The 14,432-nt window shown below is 39.8% G+C and overlaps 1 protein-coding gene across 2 annotated transcripts in view; it reads left to right on the plus strand.

Annotated features, from left to right (window-relative positions):
• The window catches only part of ANLN (anillin actin binding protein), an 87,806-nt gene that overhangs the window by 35,729 nt on the left and 37,645 nt on the right, over window positions 1-14,432 (plus strand). For both annotated transcript variants that reach the window (XM_032234606.1, XM_032234607.1), the window contains exons 15-17: window positions 4,834-4,960; window positions 7,617-7,665; window positions 7,750-7,803. In XM_032234606.1, coding sequence (XP_032090497.1) covers window positions 4,834-4,960; window positions 7,617-7,665; window positions 7,750-7,803 — 230 coding nt within the window. The remainder of the gene's footprint in view (window positions 1-4,833; window positions 4,961-7,616; window positions 7,666-7,749; window positions 7,804-14,432) is intronic.

Below are 14,432 nucleotides of genomic sequence, written 5' to 3' on the forward strand. Positions count from 1 at the left end.
GGGGGGTGGGTGGGTGGGTGTTAACATAGTCTTAATAAGAACAAGAATGCACTTATATACGGTTGTTTTTTTTTCCTTTTTTTTTTCTCTTTTCTTTATATTTTTTTTTCCTTGGTTTATTTTACTTTTTATCAGATTAAACAACACTTGAATAAAGGCATACACCAAGGAGGGAGGTAGAGGGAAAGAAGAGGGAGGAGTAAGGAAGGAGTAAGGGGAATGTAAGGAGGGCGTGTTGGGAGTAAGGGGAGAAGGAAGGTTTGAGGGGAAAGGGAAGTAGGAGGGGAGTGTTAGAGGGAGGAAAGGAAAGTTGGAGGGGGTAGATGGGGTGTATGGAGGATGGAAGTGTCAGGTGGGGTTGTGAATGATGAGTTGTGTTTTCTTTTTTATTTTTTTTTATTTTTTTATTTTTTTTATTTTTTTTTTCTTATAGCAAATACTCTGTATATAAGTGATTGTAAAATGGAATGTGAAAATGAATAAAATATATTAAAAAAAAAAAAGAAATGGCCCAAAAAAATCAAATTTGCAAAACAACTATTTTGAAAATGCGAATAAACCAGGAAGATGGTTAGCACACAAATTGAAAAAAGAAAAAAGTAATAGATCACTTACAAGATGAAAGGGGAAACATACAATACTGGAAAGAGGGGAAAAAATAGTACAGAAATTTTTGGACAATCTGTACAGCAAAGAAAATATATTACAAGTCAGTATTGAACAATACTTAAATACAAGGCATCTACATGAAATTGAAGAAGAGAGAAGAGAAATGCTAAACAAAAAAAAATCACAGTGATACAATTAAAGGAAGCATTGAAGAGACAAAAAAATAATAAAACACATGGCCCAGATATCTACATGAAATTGAAGAAGAGAGAAGAGAAATGCTAAACAAAAAAAAATCACAGTGATACAATTAAAGGAAGCATTGAAGAGACAAAAAATAATAAAACACGTGGCCCAGATGGTATATCTGTAGAATTTTATAAAGCCATGCAAGAACAGACAGAAACAGTGATTTTAGACTTCATTAAAGCACTTATAGAAGCAAAGTTACCAAAATCATGGAAAGAAGCATATATTACATTGATACCCAAAAAGGATTTGGACCATCAACAAATAAAAAATTACAGACCAATTTCTTACTAAACACAGATTATAAAATCTTTACATCAATAATGGCAGAGCGAATTAAAAAAAATATTAAATGAAATTATCCACACAGAACAAAATGGCTTCTTATCAAAAAATTTATTAAAGAAGTTAAGATATGGAAAGGAGTGAGACAGGGTTGTCCATTATCACCTTTATTATTTATACTATCACTGGAAGTTCTATTAACAGAAATTAGAAACAATCAAGAAATAAAGGGATTAAAAATTGAAAAGGAAAATAAAACACAGGCATTTGCGGACAATATGATACTCATATTAGAGGATCCATTAAAACCAGGAATTAAATTAATCCAAGAAATAGAGGAATTTGGTAAGGTAGCGGGACTTAGAATTAATAAGAACAAAACAAAGATTACGAAAAATTTTACTAAAAAACAAGAGTAAGAATTAGAGGAAAATATGGGAATGCAAATAGCAAAAAAAAGTAAAGTACCTAGCAATTTGGCTGACAGGGAAATGCTCAACAATTAAAGAAGATAATTATGTTAAAATGATTCAGAAAATTAAGATCTGGAAAATTGGAGGAAACTACAAATATCCTTAATGGGAAGAATTGGCATCATTAAAATGAATATACTACCAAACATTTTATTTTTATTTCAAGTGGTGCCGATTAGCCTAGGGAATTTTTTTTTCATAGATTTAAACAAATTAATTGCACAGTTTATTTGCTCAGGGAAAAAACCACAAATTAAATTAAAATTGTTACAGGAGAGAAAGAGTAGGATTTGGACTTCTCGATTGGGAGCTTTATTACCAAGCAGCAGCTCTCACCTGGATAAAGTACTGGATCAATTTAAAAAACAGAAGATTGTTAACAATAGAAGGTTATAATTTGAAATTGGGTTGGCACGCCTTTATCTGGGATGGGAAAGACAAGATTCATAGCTATTTCCAAAAACATTTAATTAGAAAAGCTGTACTACAAACATGTTAAAAATCAAAACAAAACATTACAATAAAATCTCAATCTGGCTATACACCATGGAAGCTCTGCTATACCCAAACGTATTGGACATAAACAAGATAATAAGATATAGAGACATATTAGACAACCAAGAAAGGCTAAAATCAAGGCAAGAACTGAAAGATGAGAGAATAGATGTTGGCTAGTGGCCTATTTACAAATACAGGCAAGGTATAAAAAAGACAGGGAAAGGGATGGATTCTATAAGGAGCCGCAAGAGCTGGATAAAATTTTACAGGGAACAGAAGAAAAATTGATTTTAAAAAATATATCATTAAAATTTAAAATGGAAGAAGAAACTGTGAAAGAAACGATAACATGGGCGATAAACTTTGGGTATAGTATAGAATTGGCAGAATAGGGAAAAAAATGGGAAATAAACTACAAATTAAAGATGGCAATGGCTTATAGAGAGAACATGTACAAGATGTTCTACAGATGGCACCTTCCACCAGCGAGAATTGTAAGTGTTTAGCTATCTGCTGGAAATGCAACAAACAAAATGGAACATACTACCATATGGGGTGGACGTGCACAGCTGTGAAAAAGTATTGGAAAAAAATAAAAGATTGGCTAGAGAAGATTGCTACACATCAAATTGCACTAAAACCTGAATTATTTTTGTTAGGGATTATAAAAAGAAATTATGAAAAAAATACTAGATACTTAATTTTACACATCATTACAACAGCGAGAATTATATTCGTACAAAACTGGAAAAATAATTATATACCAACAGAAGAAAATGTAATTAAAACAATATTGGAATGTGCAGAGATAGATAGGCTCACAAAAAAAACTAAAAGAGAAAGACGAATCTGAATACTACTCCGTATGCGATTTATTGTACAATTGGCTAGAGGAAAGGAGGGGAAAAGCAGGAAAGCAAAAAAAGAAAGGAAGAAAGATCAAGATCAAGAAAGACGTAAATGAGGTAAAAACTGTTACACATAGAATATGCAGAATATTACATATAGAATGAAAAAAATGTATGAAATAATGTAAATGCACAAATATATGAAGTCAGTTATAAAAGATTTAATATATTATATGTTATACAAAATGACATAAATGTAGTAAAAACTGCTAAACATAGAATATATAGAATATTATGTATAGAATGAAAAAAATGTATGAAATAATGTAAATGCACAAATATATGAAGTTATAGTTATAAAAGATTTATTGGTATAGATAAAACAGACAGAACAGATAGGTAAAAAAATGCAATGTGTTGCAAAGATATGAAGTTTATACAAACAAAATAAAATTTAAAAAAAGAAACAAAGAATCAGGAACGACTAGCACATATGAAAGGTACCTTACCTTTAGCAAGCACTATGGAATGCTTGGAGTTTGGTAAGGGAAGCATAGCAAGCTATTTTGTTGCTGGGCCACCTGGTGCTATCCTAGAAATGGCCACCATTTTCTTTGTGACCACAATTCAATGTGTGTGTATTGAAAACGAAGTCTTTTCTGGGATGCAGTTATGTACCCCAGCAACAAAGCAATCCATTCTGCTTCCCTAATGCAATCTTCAGCACTGAGAAAAGCGTTGGAGTTTTTCACAACATTGCTTGACCATATTAGGGAAGCAGAATATATTCTCTGTTGGTAGAATGTGCAGCCACCTCCTGGAAGTGACCATGATTTCAGTGCAGCAGAAAAACTGGCCATACTGAAATAGCAGCCACTTCTGGGATGATACTCCATGGCACAGGAATGTTAATGGATGGTGTTGGCTGCCCTCCTTCCCCAACTTGAGGCACAGAGCTCTAGAGATCTTCAAACAGGAAATGCACAATACAGGTACTCCTTGACTTACAAACAGTTCATTTGGTGACTGAAGTTACAACAGCACTGAAAAAAAAAAAAGTTATGAGTGTTTTTCACACAACCATTGCAGCATCCACATGGTCATGTCATCAGAATATAGACGGGTGGAAATTGACTCATTTATGTTGCAGGGTCATGTAATCCACCTTTTGCAACTTTCTGACAAGCAAAATCAATGGGAAAACCAGTTTCACTTTACAATCATATTAGTAATTTAACAACTGTAGTGGTTCACTTAACAAGAAAGATTATGTAATGAGGCAGAACTCACTTAACAACTGTTTCACTTAGCAACAGAAATTTTGGACTCAATTGTGGTTGTAAGTTGAGTACCTGTAGGTGTCAGGGAATGTGAGGACCTGGTGGCAGAGAAAAGTCCTGAAAAGTTTTATGTGGTCCTGGTGGTAGTGAAAAAGCCTGAGGGGATCCAATGGGAAAGAAGAAAAGGCCAGCAAGGATCAGATTAGCATGCTAATCTGGTCCCCAACCAGCATGCTAATACAGAACTTTAAAAAATATTTGCAGTTTACTGTACTTATATTATTTCTGAAGTAAATGTATAGATTGCCTTTGTGGTTTATCTTGGCTCAATTTTGAACAAAAGATTCCTTCCAGTTTTATTACTTAATTGGGTAAAATGAGGAATCTTCCTAGAAAAGAACAGGTATATAAGCCGAAGTACAAAACATTGTTTTATTATAATCTTGTTTAAACTACTTTTTGTTAACTTGCCTTTATTTTTACTTTTGTATTTGTGTATTGTTTTTATTTTGAGGTGTTTTGAGTGTTCTTTCCAAGTAGAATCATGTCCTCTAAAACTAGTAAATAAATAAATTATTCATTTATTTACAGATACAGCAAATTACTACTATATAATCATGCTAAAATCAGGTGCAGAAAACATGGTTGCAACACCTTTAGCAAGTACTGCTAATTCTCTGTATGGAGATTCTCTTTCTTTTTCAACAACATTTACATTGTAAGTATTATTTCAGTATTTGTATTTATATTAGTACTAGTAGGCTTCTTTAGAGAAAAATATAATATATAATTAAAATTAGTTTTAAAACAAAGTATCTTGTTAAACTTAAAAGTATTTTGTTTAACCTGAAAAACATTTAGTATTGTTTCCTCTTTTTTTGAGGGCAGTATTTACAGAATCTATATATTTTCTTTACCTTTTGTAAAGTTAATTTTCTTCCATTTTTTTAAAAGGAGTTACAACTAAGTTGTATTTGCTTTTGCTTAGCTCAAGTCATGTATTCACCTCACACCAAGCAACATATCTGTGAATTTTTTTTCCTTTTTAGCAGGTTTCTTCTCAGTAGTAAGCAAGCTGTATGCTCTTATTTTGTTCTCACCTCCTTATTTAGCTGATCTGCTTAATGATTTCAGTAAGGAAAAAAGATTTATCCAATAAACCTAATGGCAAACATACTGAATCCTACAGTGTTTTTTGTAAATCTCAAAGTAACTAATTCCATGGTTGTGTTTAGTAATAGGGAAGCTGACCAAGTTGTGGAACTCACTCATATTGATATGATGTACAGAACACTTTCATTGCTGTGTTATTTGACTGAAATTTTCAAAGTGCAAAAAGAGTGTCATTACCTCTATGGGGAATTAAATGCATGGCTTATATTAACCACTAAATGGCATATAAAAAATAGCTCAGTTTGAACTATTTTTCACTGAGCTCAATATAATACAATTAATACAAGCTGTGACAAGTACAACATTGTCATATATAAAAAAACTTTTTAGAGACTATCAGCAAGCTTACATATACATGGTATCACTGTGGCACACAAACCAATTAAAGCTCTCCAAAACATCCCAAGTAAACCAAACCAGCGGCCCCAGAAGAAAAAATGAGTTGTCTACTGTATGATGTAACGATGTCAAAAAATAAGATGGAAACTGAATTTCCCAACACATGGACAGACTTAACCATGGTTTCAACTGGGAAATGGTGAGCATCCTAGAGCAAACCAAGCCCCAAAACACTCAAGAATTCCTAGAAACCTGGCACATAGATTAATTGGTCATAAACAGAAAAATAGAGATAAATACCATTCAAAAAATGATCAAAAATAAAAAGATGAGCATCCCAATGAGCCAAGATTAACACCAAGATTAACATTAGATCAACAATCAAGAATCAATTCTCCAGGTCAAGGAATTACCAACTCAGACAAATAAGTTAACAGTAAACAATATCCAATCAAGGAACCGCCAAAACCAATCCCACCTATACTGATAGGGCAAGTCAGTAATATATAAAACGAGAGCTAATGTACTCCATTAGCACTGCTTATGTTACTTTGATAATGAAATATCTGCAAGAAAACAACAAAGCTCAGTGGGCACTATAGACCCTTCAGTTCAACCCTAAACTACAAATATTCTCTTATATCAGTACATTTGGGATCAGCGCAATAGTTGTAACAGCCCTCTGCCAATAGGTGCTCAACAACTATGACTATTGCTGTCTCAGTGCTGTGTTCATACCTAAAACCCAGCTGAACATGTTCAGTTAATCCATTTCACTCAGAATCCTCTAGTTACTGCTTGACTATTTCCAATTTGTCCAGGGTGATTGGATCCATAACAATCAAATGATCTTGAGAAGGGAGCAGACCTTTCACTTCCTTCAAGGACATCATTCCTTCTCTCAAATTGATACCACTATATGGGATTTAACTGCAGAGCCTTCACAAACCAAGAGGGACAACTAATACAAACTAATTATAAAGAAAAAATAGAAAAGAAAGAAAAAGGAATATAGTAAAGAAAATGGAAATAAATATATAAATCATCACAAATCTGAGTCAAAAAGAGCCTTGCCCCCACCCCTTCCATGTTACCATTCTTTCAGTTGTTACCTTCTTTAAACTTTTCAAATTCAACCATTTTGTGTTATGCTTTAATATCTGGAAATTAATCAAAGAGAGAAGTAACCTGGAATTAAGGAGAAATTTCCTAACAATGAAGACAATTAAGGGAAGCAGCTTCCCTTCAGAAATAGTGGATATTCCATCACTGGAGGTTTTTAAGAAGAGACTGAACAGCCACTTGTCTGAAATAGTATAGGTTCTCTTGCTTGAGCAGGGGGCTAGACTAGAAGACCTTCAAGGTCCCTTCTAGCTCATTCTATTCTATACCATTTTATTATATTATAAGCCACATAGAGTCACTGAATCAGTGAAATGGGCAGCATAAATATTAAATAAATATGAAGAATTTTAATAACTTATCTTTAAATACACTATATGATCTCTTTCCTATAGCCCATCTCTTAATTATAACAAAGCCTTGTCATGATCAGCAGATGTCCATTAAGGGTTACCAGAGATAATCCGTTATTCTTGAGAAGGAAATTAACTGCAGTCAATTGAATTTTAGCCTTGCAACTTTGTGTGTAGCCTTACACTTCTTAAATTGTTTGATTGAGTTGCTTGCACTATAAAATATCCTTGCCCTTTCTTTTGTTTCTTTTCTTTTTTTCTTTTGGTTGATAATAGCTTCGCTTCATTTCCAGTAAATAGCAAATGATAGCATGGCTCTATTTCTTACTTTTATCAAAGCATAGCTTTAATGGCTATCCTTATTAATTTTGTCTCCTATTTTTAAAGGCAAAATGTGTCCAGTGACTTTGAGATAAACATTGAAGTGTATAACTTGGTATGTATTATCACTTTTCAATATGCTTCTTTTGAAAGAATATCTAGCTGATTGGTGGACTATAATGTTTTTTTTCTTTGTTAGGTACAGAAAAAAGAGCTCGGTGTTGATAAGAAGAAAAAATCAACTAAGTCAAAGGTAAAAACTGTAGTTCCAATTCCTCAATTTTTTAAAACTGTCGTGGGTCAGTTGTAAAAGTGAAAAGAAAAAAAATAGCTTTTTTAGGGCAGTAGACACATATTGTTTTGACTGAAATGTTCTTCCCTAAGTTTCTTAATACTAAGTTCTACTTTCTCACTCAGTAGATATTACATTGATAAAATAAAAAGGTGCAGCAGCTTTATAGCAATTTCAGATAAAAAAAGTATTAGGAATGCATGACATACAACATAATACACATCCTAAATGGATGTTCTTTCAAAATATTTGACTAACAAAAAATAAATTTGCAATTCCAATTTCTATAATCATAAACAATTGATTCAACAATATTTTTCCTACATAGACACAATTACTTGAATCAGAGAATAGTTTTAATGTAGCCTTTTAGTAGACCCAATTTAAAAGAACTTAATCTAGCCATAAGAAGGTAAAATGCAAATGGGAATATTCTCCTGTGCACTGCTTGGAGAATTCAAGCAATGGGTTAATTTCGGTCTGCTTGCCCAGCGACTGAACTGGAAGAATTCTTGGCCACGCCTCTTCCTCCTTTTGGTAGCTCAGTTTTCCAAGTCAGTCTGCCTAGAGAAACGTAATCTGAATTACTCCAGCTCAGTAGTTTTATTAAACTCCTAACCATGTACAGGTTTGTGCTTGGATTGTTTTTTCCTTTGGCTGTTCGAGTGCTAGAACTGCCACCACGAGATTCCGAGAGCTAATTGCAGGACTTGCAGCCATGGCATTATTGGCTGATCACTCGGGCTAGCCATCATGTATTTGCTAAGATTTGCAACCCAGGGAACTGGAAGATCGGTGTGCTGTTCTCAAGCTTCCCCACATTTATATGGTACCCAGGTTATGATCTGCAGGTGAGCAGGCTATTCCGCCATACTCTGGATCGTGGGCATCCATTGGCGATGAGTCGCTTTGTGCGCCAAGTTTTTTCTTAATATTTGAAATTCCTGGCTGTTCTGAGTTGGCGCCAAGCTGCCGTGATTTTGGCAGCCGCCATTTTGTTTTTCGCTGAACCACATTTCGAGCATGGTAGCATTGAGGGAGCAGCATGGTAGTGCTATTGCGCGTACCTTGGCCCTCTCTGCGTATTTCTGAGGAATCTCTTCTTGGTGACCTTGTCTGTCCTCAGTGATTTTTTCAGCCTCGGTCTAGTAGGTGCAGTGAGTGTGCAGGCTCAAAACCACGGGTTTTTGGGGACCATCAGACAGAGCCTTAAAGGGGCCCTGTTTATTCTTGGTGGCTTTTGTTGTCCCACATTTAGCCCATATTCTATCAGGATGCTGACCAAATTAGTTGCAGTGCGGTTAGTGTGGAGGCTTCTCCTGGAAGTCCCTCACCCATAGCAACTTCCAGGGTGGGCAGGTCCACCATTAAAGCACTGCCTCCAGAGCCAAGATCAAATTCAAATCCACTGCTGTGGATAAGGAGGCCAAGTGTAAGCAACGGGCCTCGGAGAAGCAGGACTCTAGGGCTTTTAGAACGGAGGTTCCTAAGTCTCTTCCACCATTAATGTTGGAGGTCCTGCCTTCTCTTTTTCCCTCAGGCTTGCGGGCACCCCGAGATTGGTCTCCTGATAGCATCCACATGCAGGGGTTGTCTGCGGAAGATGTGGGCCTAGGTCCAGCTTCCCCTCTTGGGTTTCTGCATTGGACCTTGACCCTGTGCCCGAGGCCAGGCATTCTATGCTGGAGGCCACATTAATTTCCATGGCTACCGACCTCCGGTCAGGAGATGACCAGATCAGAATTTTCCCCAGGGAAATCAGGGATCTGATTTCAGTGGCCATTTCACAAGGGCCAGATTCTAAAGTGCAGCCCAGGGCCCGGTCTTCCAGATGTCAGTCACGGCCAATGTCAGCTTCCCCTACAGTATTCTCCCTCTCCATTGACATCTGTTCATAGCGAGGATTTGCTAGCGGTTGAGGATGAATTGGAGGAACAGGAACTATCGGATGATGAAGGCCTGACCCCTTCAGACCCACTTTATTCAAATCCTTGCTTTTCAAGGCCAGGGCTACTGCTAATGTGTGAGGCACTGGGGCCCCAGTGGAACCGTCGTTAGGGCTTGATCCCACGGACCGTTTATTTTCTGAATCAGTCCTAGAACAGGAAGTCATCTCTTCTCCCAAACTGTTTCTGGATGTTATTCAGAGGCAGTGGTCTCAGCCAGCGACAGTTTCTCCACCTAGTTCCAATGATAAGAGATAGTATGGTCTGAGTCTGGATCTAGAGGGTTTGCTCCAGTTGCCTTCTGTGGTCATGCCAGTGGCTGCCCTGGCCTCATCGTCCATGGTGCCCTCATATGTCTCTGAGGGGTTGAAGGTGGAATCGCAAAGCAGAACTAACTCTCCGCAAGACGAATGAGGTGGCCGCCTGGGCAATTTGTGCAGCAACTGCTGTATCTTTCTTCAACAGAACTTCTCTAGTTTGGCTTAGACAACTGCAAACGAAATGGTCTCGTCACCTTTTGTGGCCACGTCATTGGCAAGTGGACATGTGTTGCCTCGCGGCTGCACCCTTTCACAAGGGATAAGCTTTTGGGAGAGGCCGTGGATCTCATTATAGTTGAGAATAGGGATAAGCGTAAGGTTCTCCCATCCATGAATAGACATGCTGACCGCAGATCGCAGCCATATTTTCAGGCAGACTTGGGGTTCTCTAGGTCCCAGTACAATAGATCTTACTACCAGGGTCCAGATCGATCTCAGAACAGATCAGCCTTCAGAGACAGGTAGACAGCAACAGCAGCAACAACCACAGTCGAGGTGGCCATTTCATGGGTTCGGTAACCGGCCCTTTCGTAGATACAAGTGACTCCCAGCCTGGTATTCCCATTGGTGGATGCCTGTAACACTTTGTCTGAAAATGGGAACTGTCAACCATGGATGCTTGTGTACTTCAGACGGTAAGTTTGGGCTTTACCCTGGAATTTCACTCCACACCCCTGAGATGATTCCTCAGATTCCCTGTTCTCAGATGTCGGGTGAAAAAGGGTCTCATGGACACCAAGATCCAGCATCTGCTAGACATTCTTGCCATAGAACCCGTTCCTTCAGGACAGGAGGGTCAGGGGTTTTATTCCATTCTATTTTTGGTCCCCAAGAACTCAGGAGGGAGGAGTATTTCAAATCTGGCAGCCTTGTCAGTCCGTGAAGACCACTGTAAACCAGACCATTGCCTCGCCTTATCAAACGCACTCCACCTGAAGTGCCGCCACTACAGCAGTTTGAGTGACGCAGGCTTCAGTTGAGGAAATATGCAGGGCGGCAACTTGGTCATCCCCATCGCCCTTTGTCAGACATTATAAACTGTGTATGCTTGGCTGAGGCTTCCTTTGGATGGTGGGTTTTGCAGACAGTTCATTTGGACTCTAGGACCCTGGACCAGTCTACATCTTCCCCTCCCCTTAGGAACATTATGTTTGGGCATACATATCCCTTGTTTGGGTTCTCCAAACAGTGCATAGGAGAAAGACCATTGACTTACCTGAACGGTCTTTCTATGTGTGCTGCGGGAGAATCCAACCCCGCCCGAAGGTCAACTCGTTCCAGGGTCTTGCCATTGGGGGGGGGGGGCGCTGTCACATCGTGCCCAATTCTGTGACTCACCTACTTCGATTTCATCTCTTACATCGGCCTTACCTTCATTGAAATACTGAGCTGCTGAGAGGAGGAAGAAGAATTTAAATTAAAAGAGCCGCAAGCACCAACCTTTATTTGCATTAGGGTTAGGGTTAACTTATGACCATAACTGAGCCCAAAATTTCTGTTACTAAGTGAGACAGATGTTAAGTAAGTTTGGTCCCATTTTTTCTTGCCACATTTAAGTGGATCACTGCAGTTATTAAGTTAAATTAGTTGATAAAAATGGCAATCTGAACATCTAACTGACTATGCAATGAACAATACTGATACAATAAAACATCTGCATATAAAATGGATTAAGGATTGGATAAATTAAAAAAAAGAATACTAACATTAGGGGGCCACGATTTGCAAACAGGATGGCACTTTTTCCTATGGGAAGAGGATAAAAAGAAATAAAAATATTTTAATAGAAACTATATTACAGATGCATTGATACAGGTCTGGAATAAAATTAGAGAAAAATACTACATGAAAATACTGACATGGCTTTCCACTATGGAAGCCATGACACATCCCAATATACTAGATCTATCGAAATGGTTAGATATAGTGAAATTTTAGACATTCAAGGAAATTTGAAAACAAATCAGGAATTAAAGGAGCAACATATAAATATAGACTGATGGCCATACCTTCAACTACAATCGAGATACAAAAAAAAATGTAAAAGAATATGCAATATGCACAGAATTACAACAAATAGATAAATTGGCCCGGAAAATAAATTCATAATGAAAATTTACAAATATTTATTAGAAGTAACATTAGAAGAAGAAAAAGTTAAAGGTTGCATGATAGATAGCGTGGGCCAAAAACTTTGGCCTTTGTTTTTCTCCTTTGCGAAAGAAGTTTCCTTCTTTCTTTTTCTTCTTCCTTCCCCTCCTTCCTCCCTCCCTCCCTCCCCCTCTCAAACAGACAGACAGACACACACACACACACACACACACACACAGAAGTTGGATTGGACTATCTCTCCTACCCCTTTCCTTCTTTCACTCAAACAAACTCTCTCTCAAACAAGCACACACACGCACACACAAAGTTGGATTGGAGGGAGTCAGGGAGACCACAGGAGGAGGCAGGAAGCCAGTCAAAGAGCCATACTGGAGCACACACACTTTCCCCCATCCCCGGAAGGATCCAGCCCAGTTTCACTGATTACAGGTTTGAAAAGACAACGCGCCTCTGCCTGCAATCAAACTACATTTGGGGAGGGAGAGCACTTCCCTCCAGCCTTTACCCAAAGCCCCGCACCAGGAGGATGAAGTTTGAATTCCTCCCCCTCCCTACGACCCACACGTACCTTTCTCCAGTGCACTGCTCAGAGAGCCCAAATGCTGGGTTAACACAGCCTATCTGCCCTTGGACTGAGTGATGTTTTTCTTGACCACGCCTCCCTTTGCCTGCACATGCTCAATTCGAAAACTCAGTCCGCCCGAGTTAGGGCTGTTTTGGGAGAGCTCCAGTCTAAGAGCAGAAAGGCTGGAAAAAGTTTCCCAATTTGGACCACGTTTAAATTCTCAGATAGAGGAAATCACGCTTCTACATCAGGTCTGTCTATTTGCCTCCAGTGAGGTTTCCGTCGCTTTAAGAGAAGGGCTGCCGGGTTTTCCCTGCTGTTGCTAATTGCAAGCACTGCAGGGGGTTGAAAAGGCTTGCACAGCGGGGGCTGGCTAGCAAGGGAGCAATTAGTGGGATAAACCAAGTTCCCTGTTGGAACAGGGGCGTCCCAGGGGGAGGAAAAGTCCAGCAAGGCTCTGAGAAGGCTCTAAAGCAGGTGAGCCGGATTGCTAGGATTCCCTCGCCTGCTCCATTTTGCCCGGCAACAGCAGCGACGGCTGGAGCCTTCGCACACCTTCAGGGCTGGAAAGAGCGGGAAGCGGCTGCGTGCGCACCCCCCGCCATTTTGGATCGCTCCGACTCACTGGGCAGAGCGGCAGAGCTCAGAGCGTGCGAGAGGAACAAGGCAGCAAGAAGAGCCCAGCCAGTCAACGGAGCCCTCAACGACTGCAGAAGGCCGCGGGGAGGCTGGGGGCTAGTCTGGGAAGCCAGCTAGTCTCTCCCTCCGGAAAATAAGCTAAGTCTCGGGGAACCGAGGGCGGTGGGAGGAAGGAAATCCGACCCCAAGGCGGCCCTTCCCTCCTGGAGATTCTGCCAGCGCTTTTGGACTGCAAAGGCCAGCGCGTGCCCATCCCAACTCCAGCTATCTTCCAGGCCTCGTGGGGACCTGAAATGGCAGAGGAATGCAGGGAGGCCTTAGGGGATCAGGTGGGGCCCTCCAGCAAGCGCTGCAAGCTGGATCCCTCTGTAAATAAAGGCAAAGGGCACAAAGGCTCACTTGAAAGGTCTTCTCCAAGAGCCACAGTGGATCCCAGGGAGGTTTCAAGGCCCCTTCAGCCAGAACCTAGCCCAGACCGTCGCAGCAGGGAGTCAGCTTCCCCTGACCGTGAGGCCCAATCCCCCGGGGACAGTGAATTCTTGTCTGGGGATAACTATGCATCCAGGGATCCATCTCCTGAAGCATCTTGGGGGTACCCCGAATCCCCTAGCTCCTCCATCGGAGAGGAACGAGATTCTGTCCAGAATTCCCCCTTTGGGAAGGGTGGATCCAGCTCAGGCAGGCCTAGCCAGCGCAGGCCCAGTAAGCAAAAGAAAAAAAGGGGGAAAAGTCCTGCTCTCTCGGATGAAATGAGGGAGGTAATTGCCTTAGCCATCTCCCAAGGGATAGCTGAAGGCATTAAGCGCAAGGGCTCTCGCAAGGGCAAGGCCCCAAAGGAGAAACGCAAACCTAGGGCCTCCACCTCTAAGGAGCCTGTATCCTCCTCCCCATCTTCAAGCCCCTCTCACTCTGGGTTATCAAGTTCTGAGCAGGAAGAAGGGGAGATTTTCGCCCTTTCCGAAGACGAAAACCCCACCCCCGACAAGCCAAAATTCTCTGGCCTGTTTC

This window comes from Thamnophis elegans, chromosome Z, assembly GCF_009769535.1.
Source record: "Thamnophis elegans isolate rThaEle1 chromosome Z, rThaEle1.pri, whole genome shotgun sequence".
Classification (NCBI taxonomy): domain Eukaryota; kingdom Metazoa; phylum Chordata; class Lepidosauria; order Squamata; family Colubridae; genus Thamnophis; species Thamnophis elegans.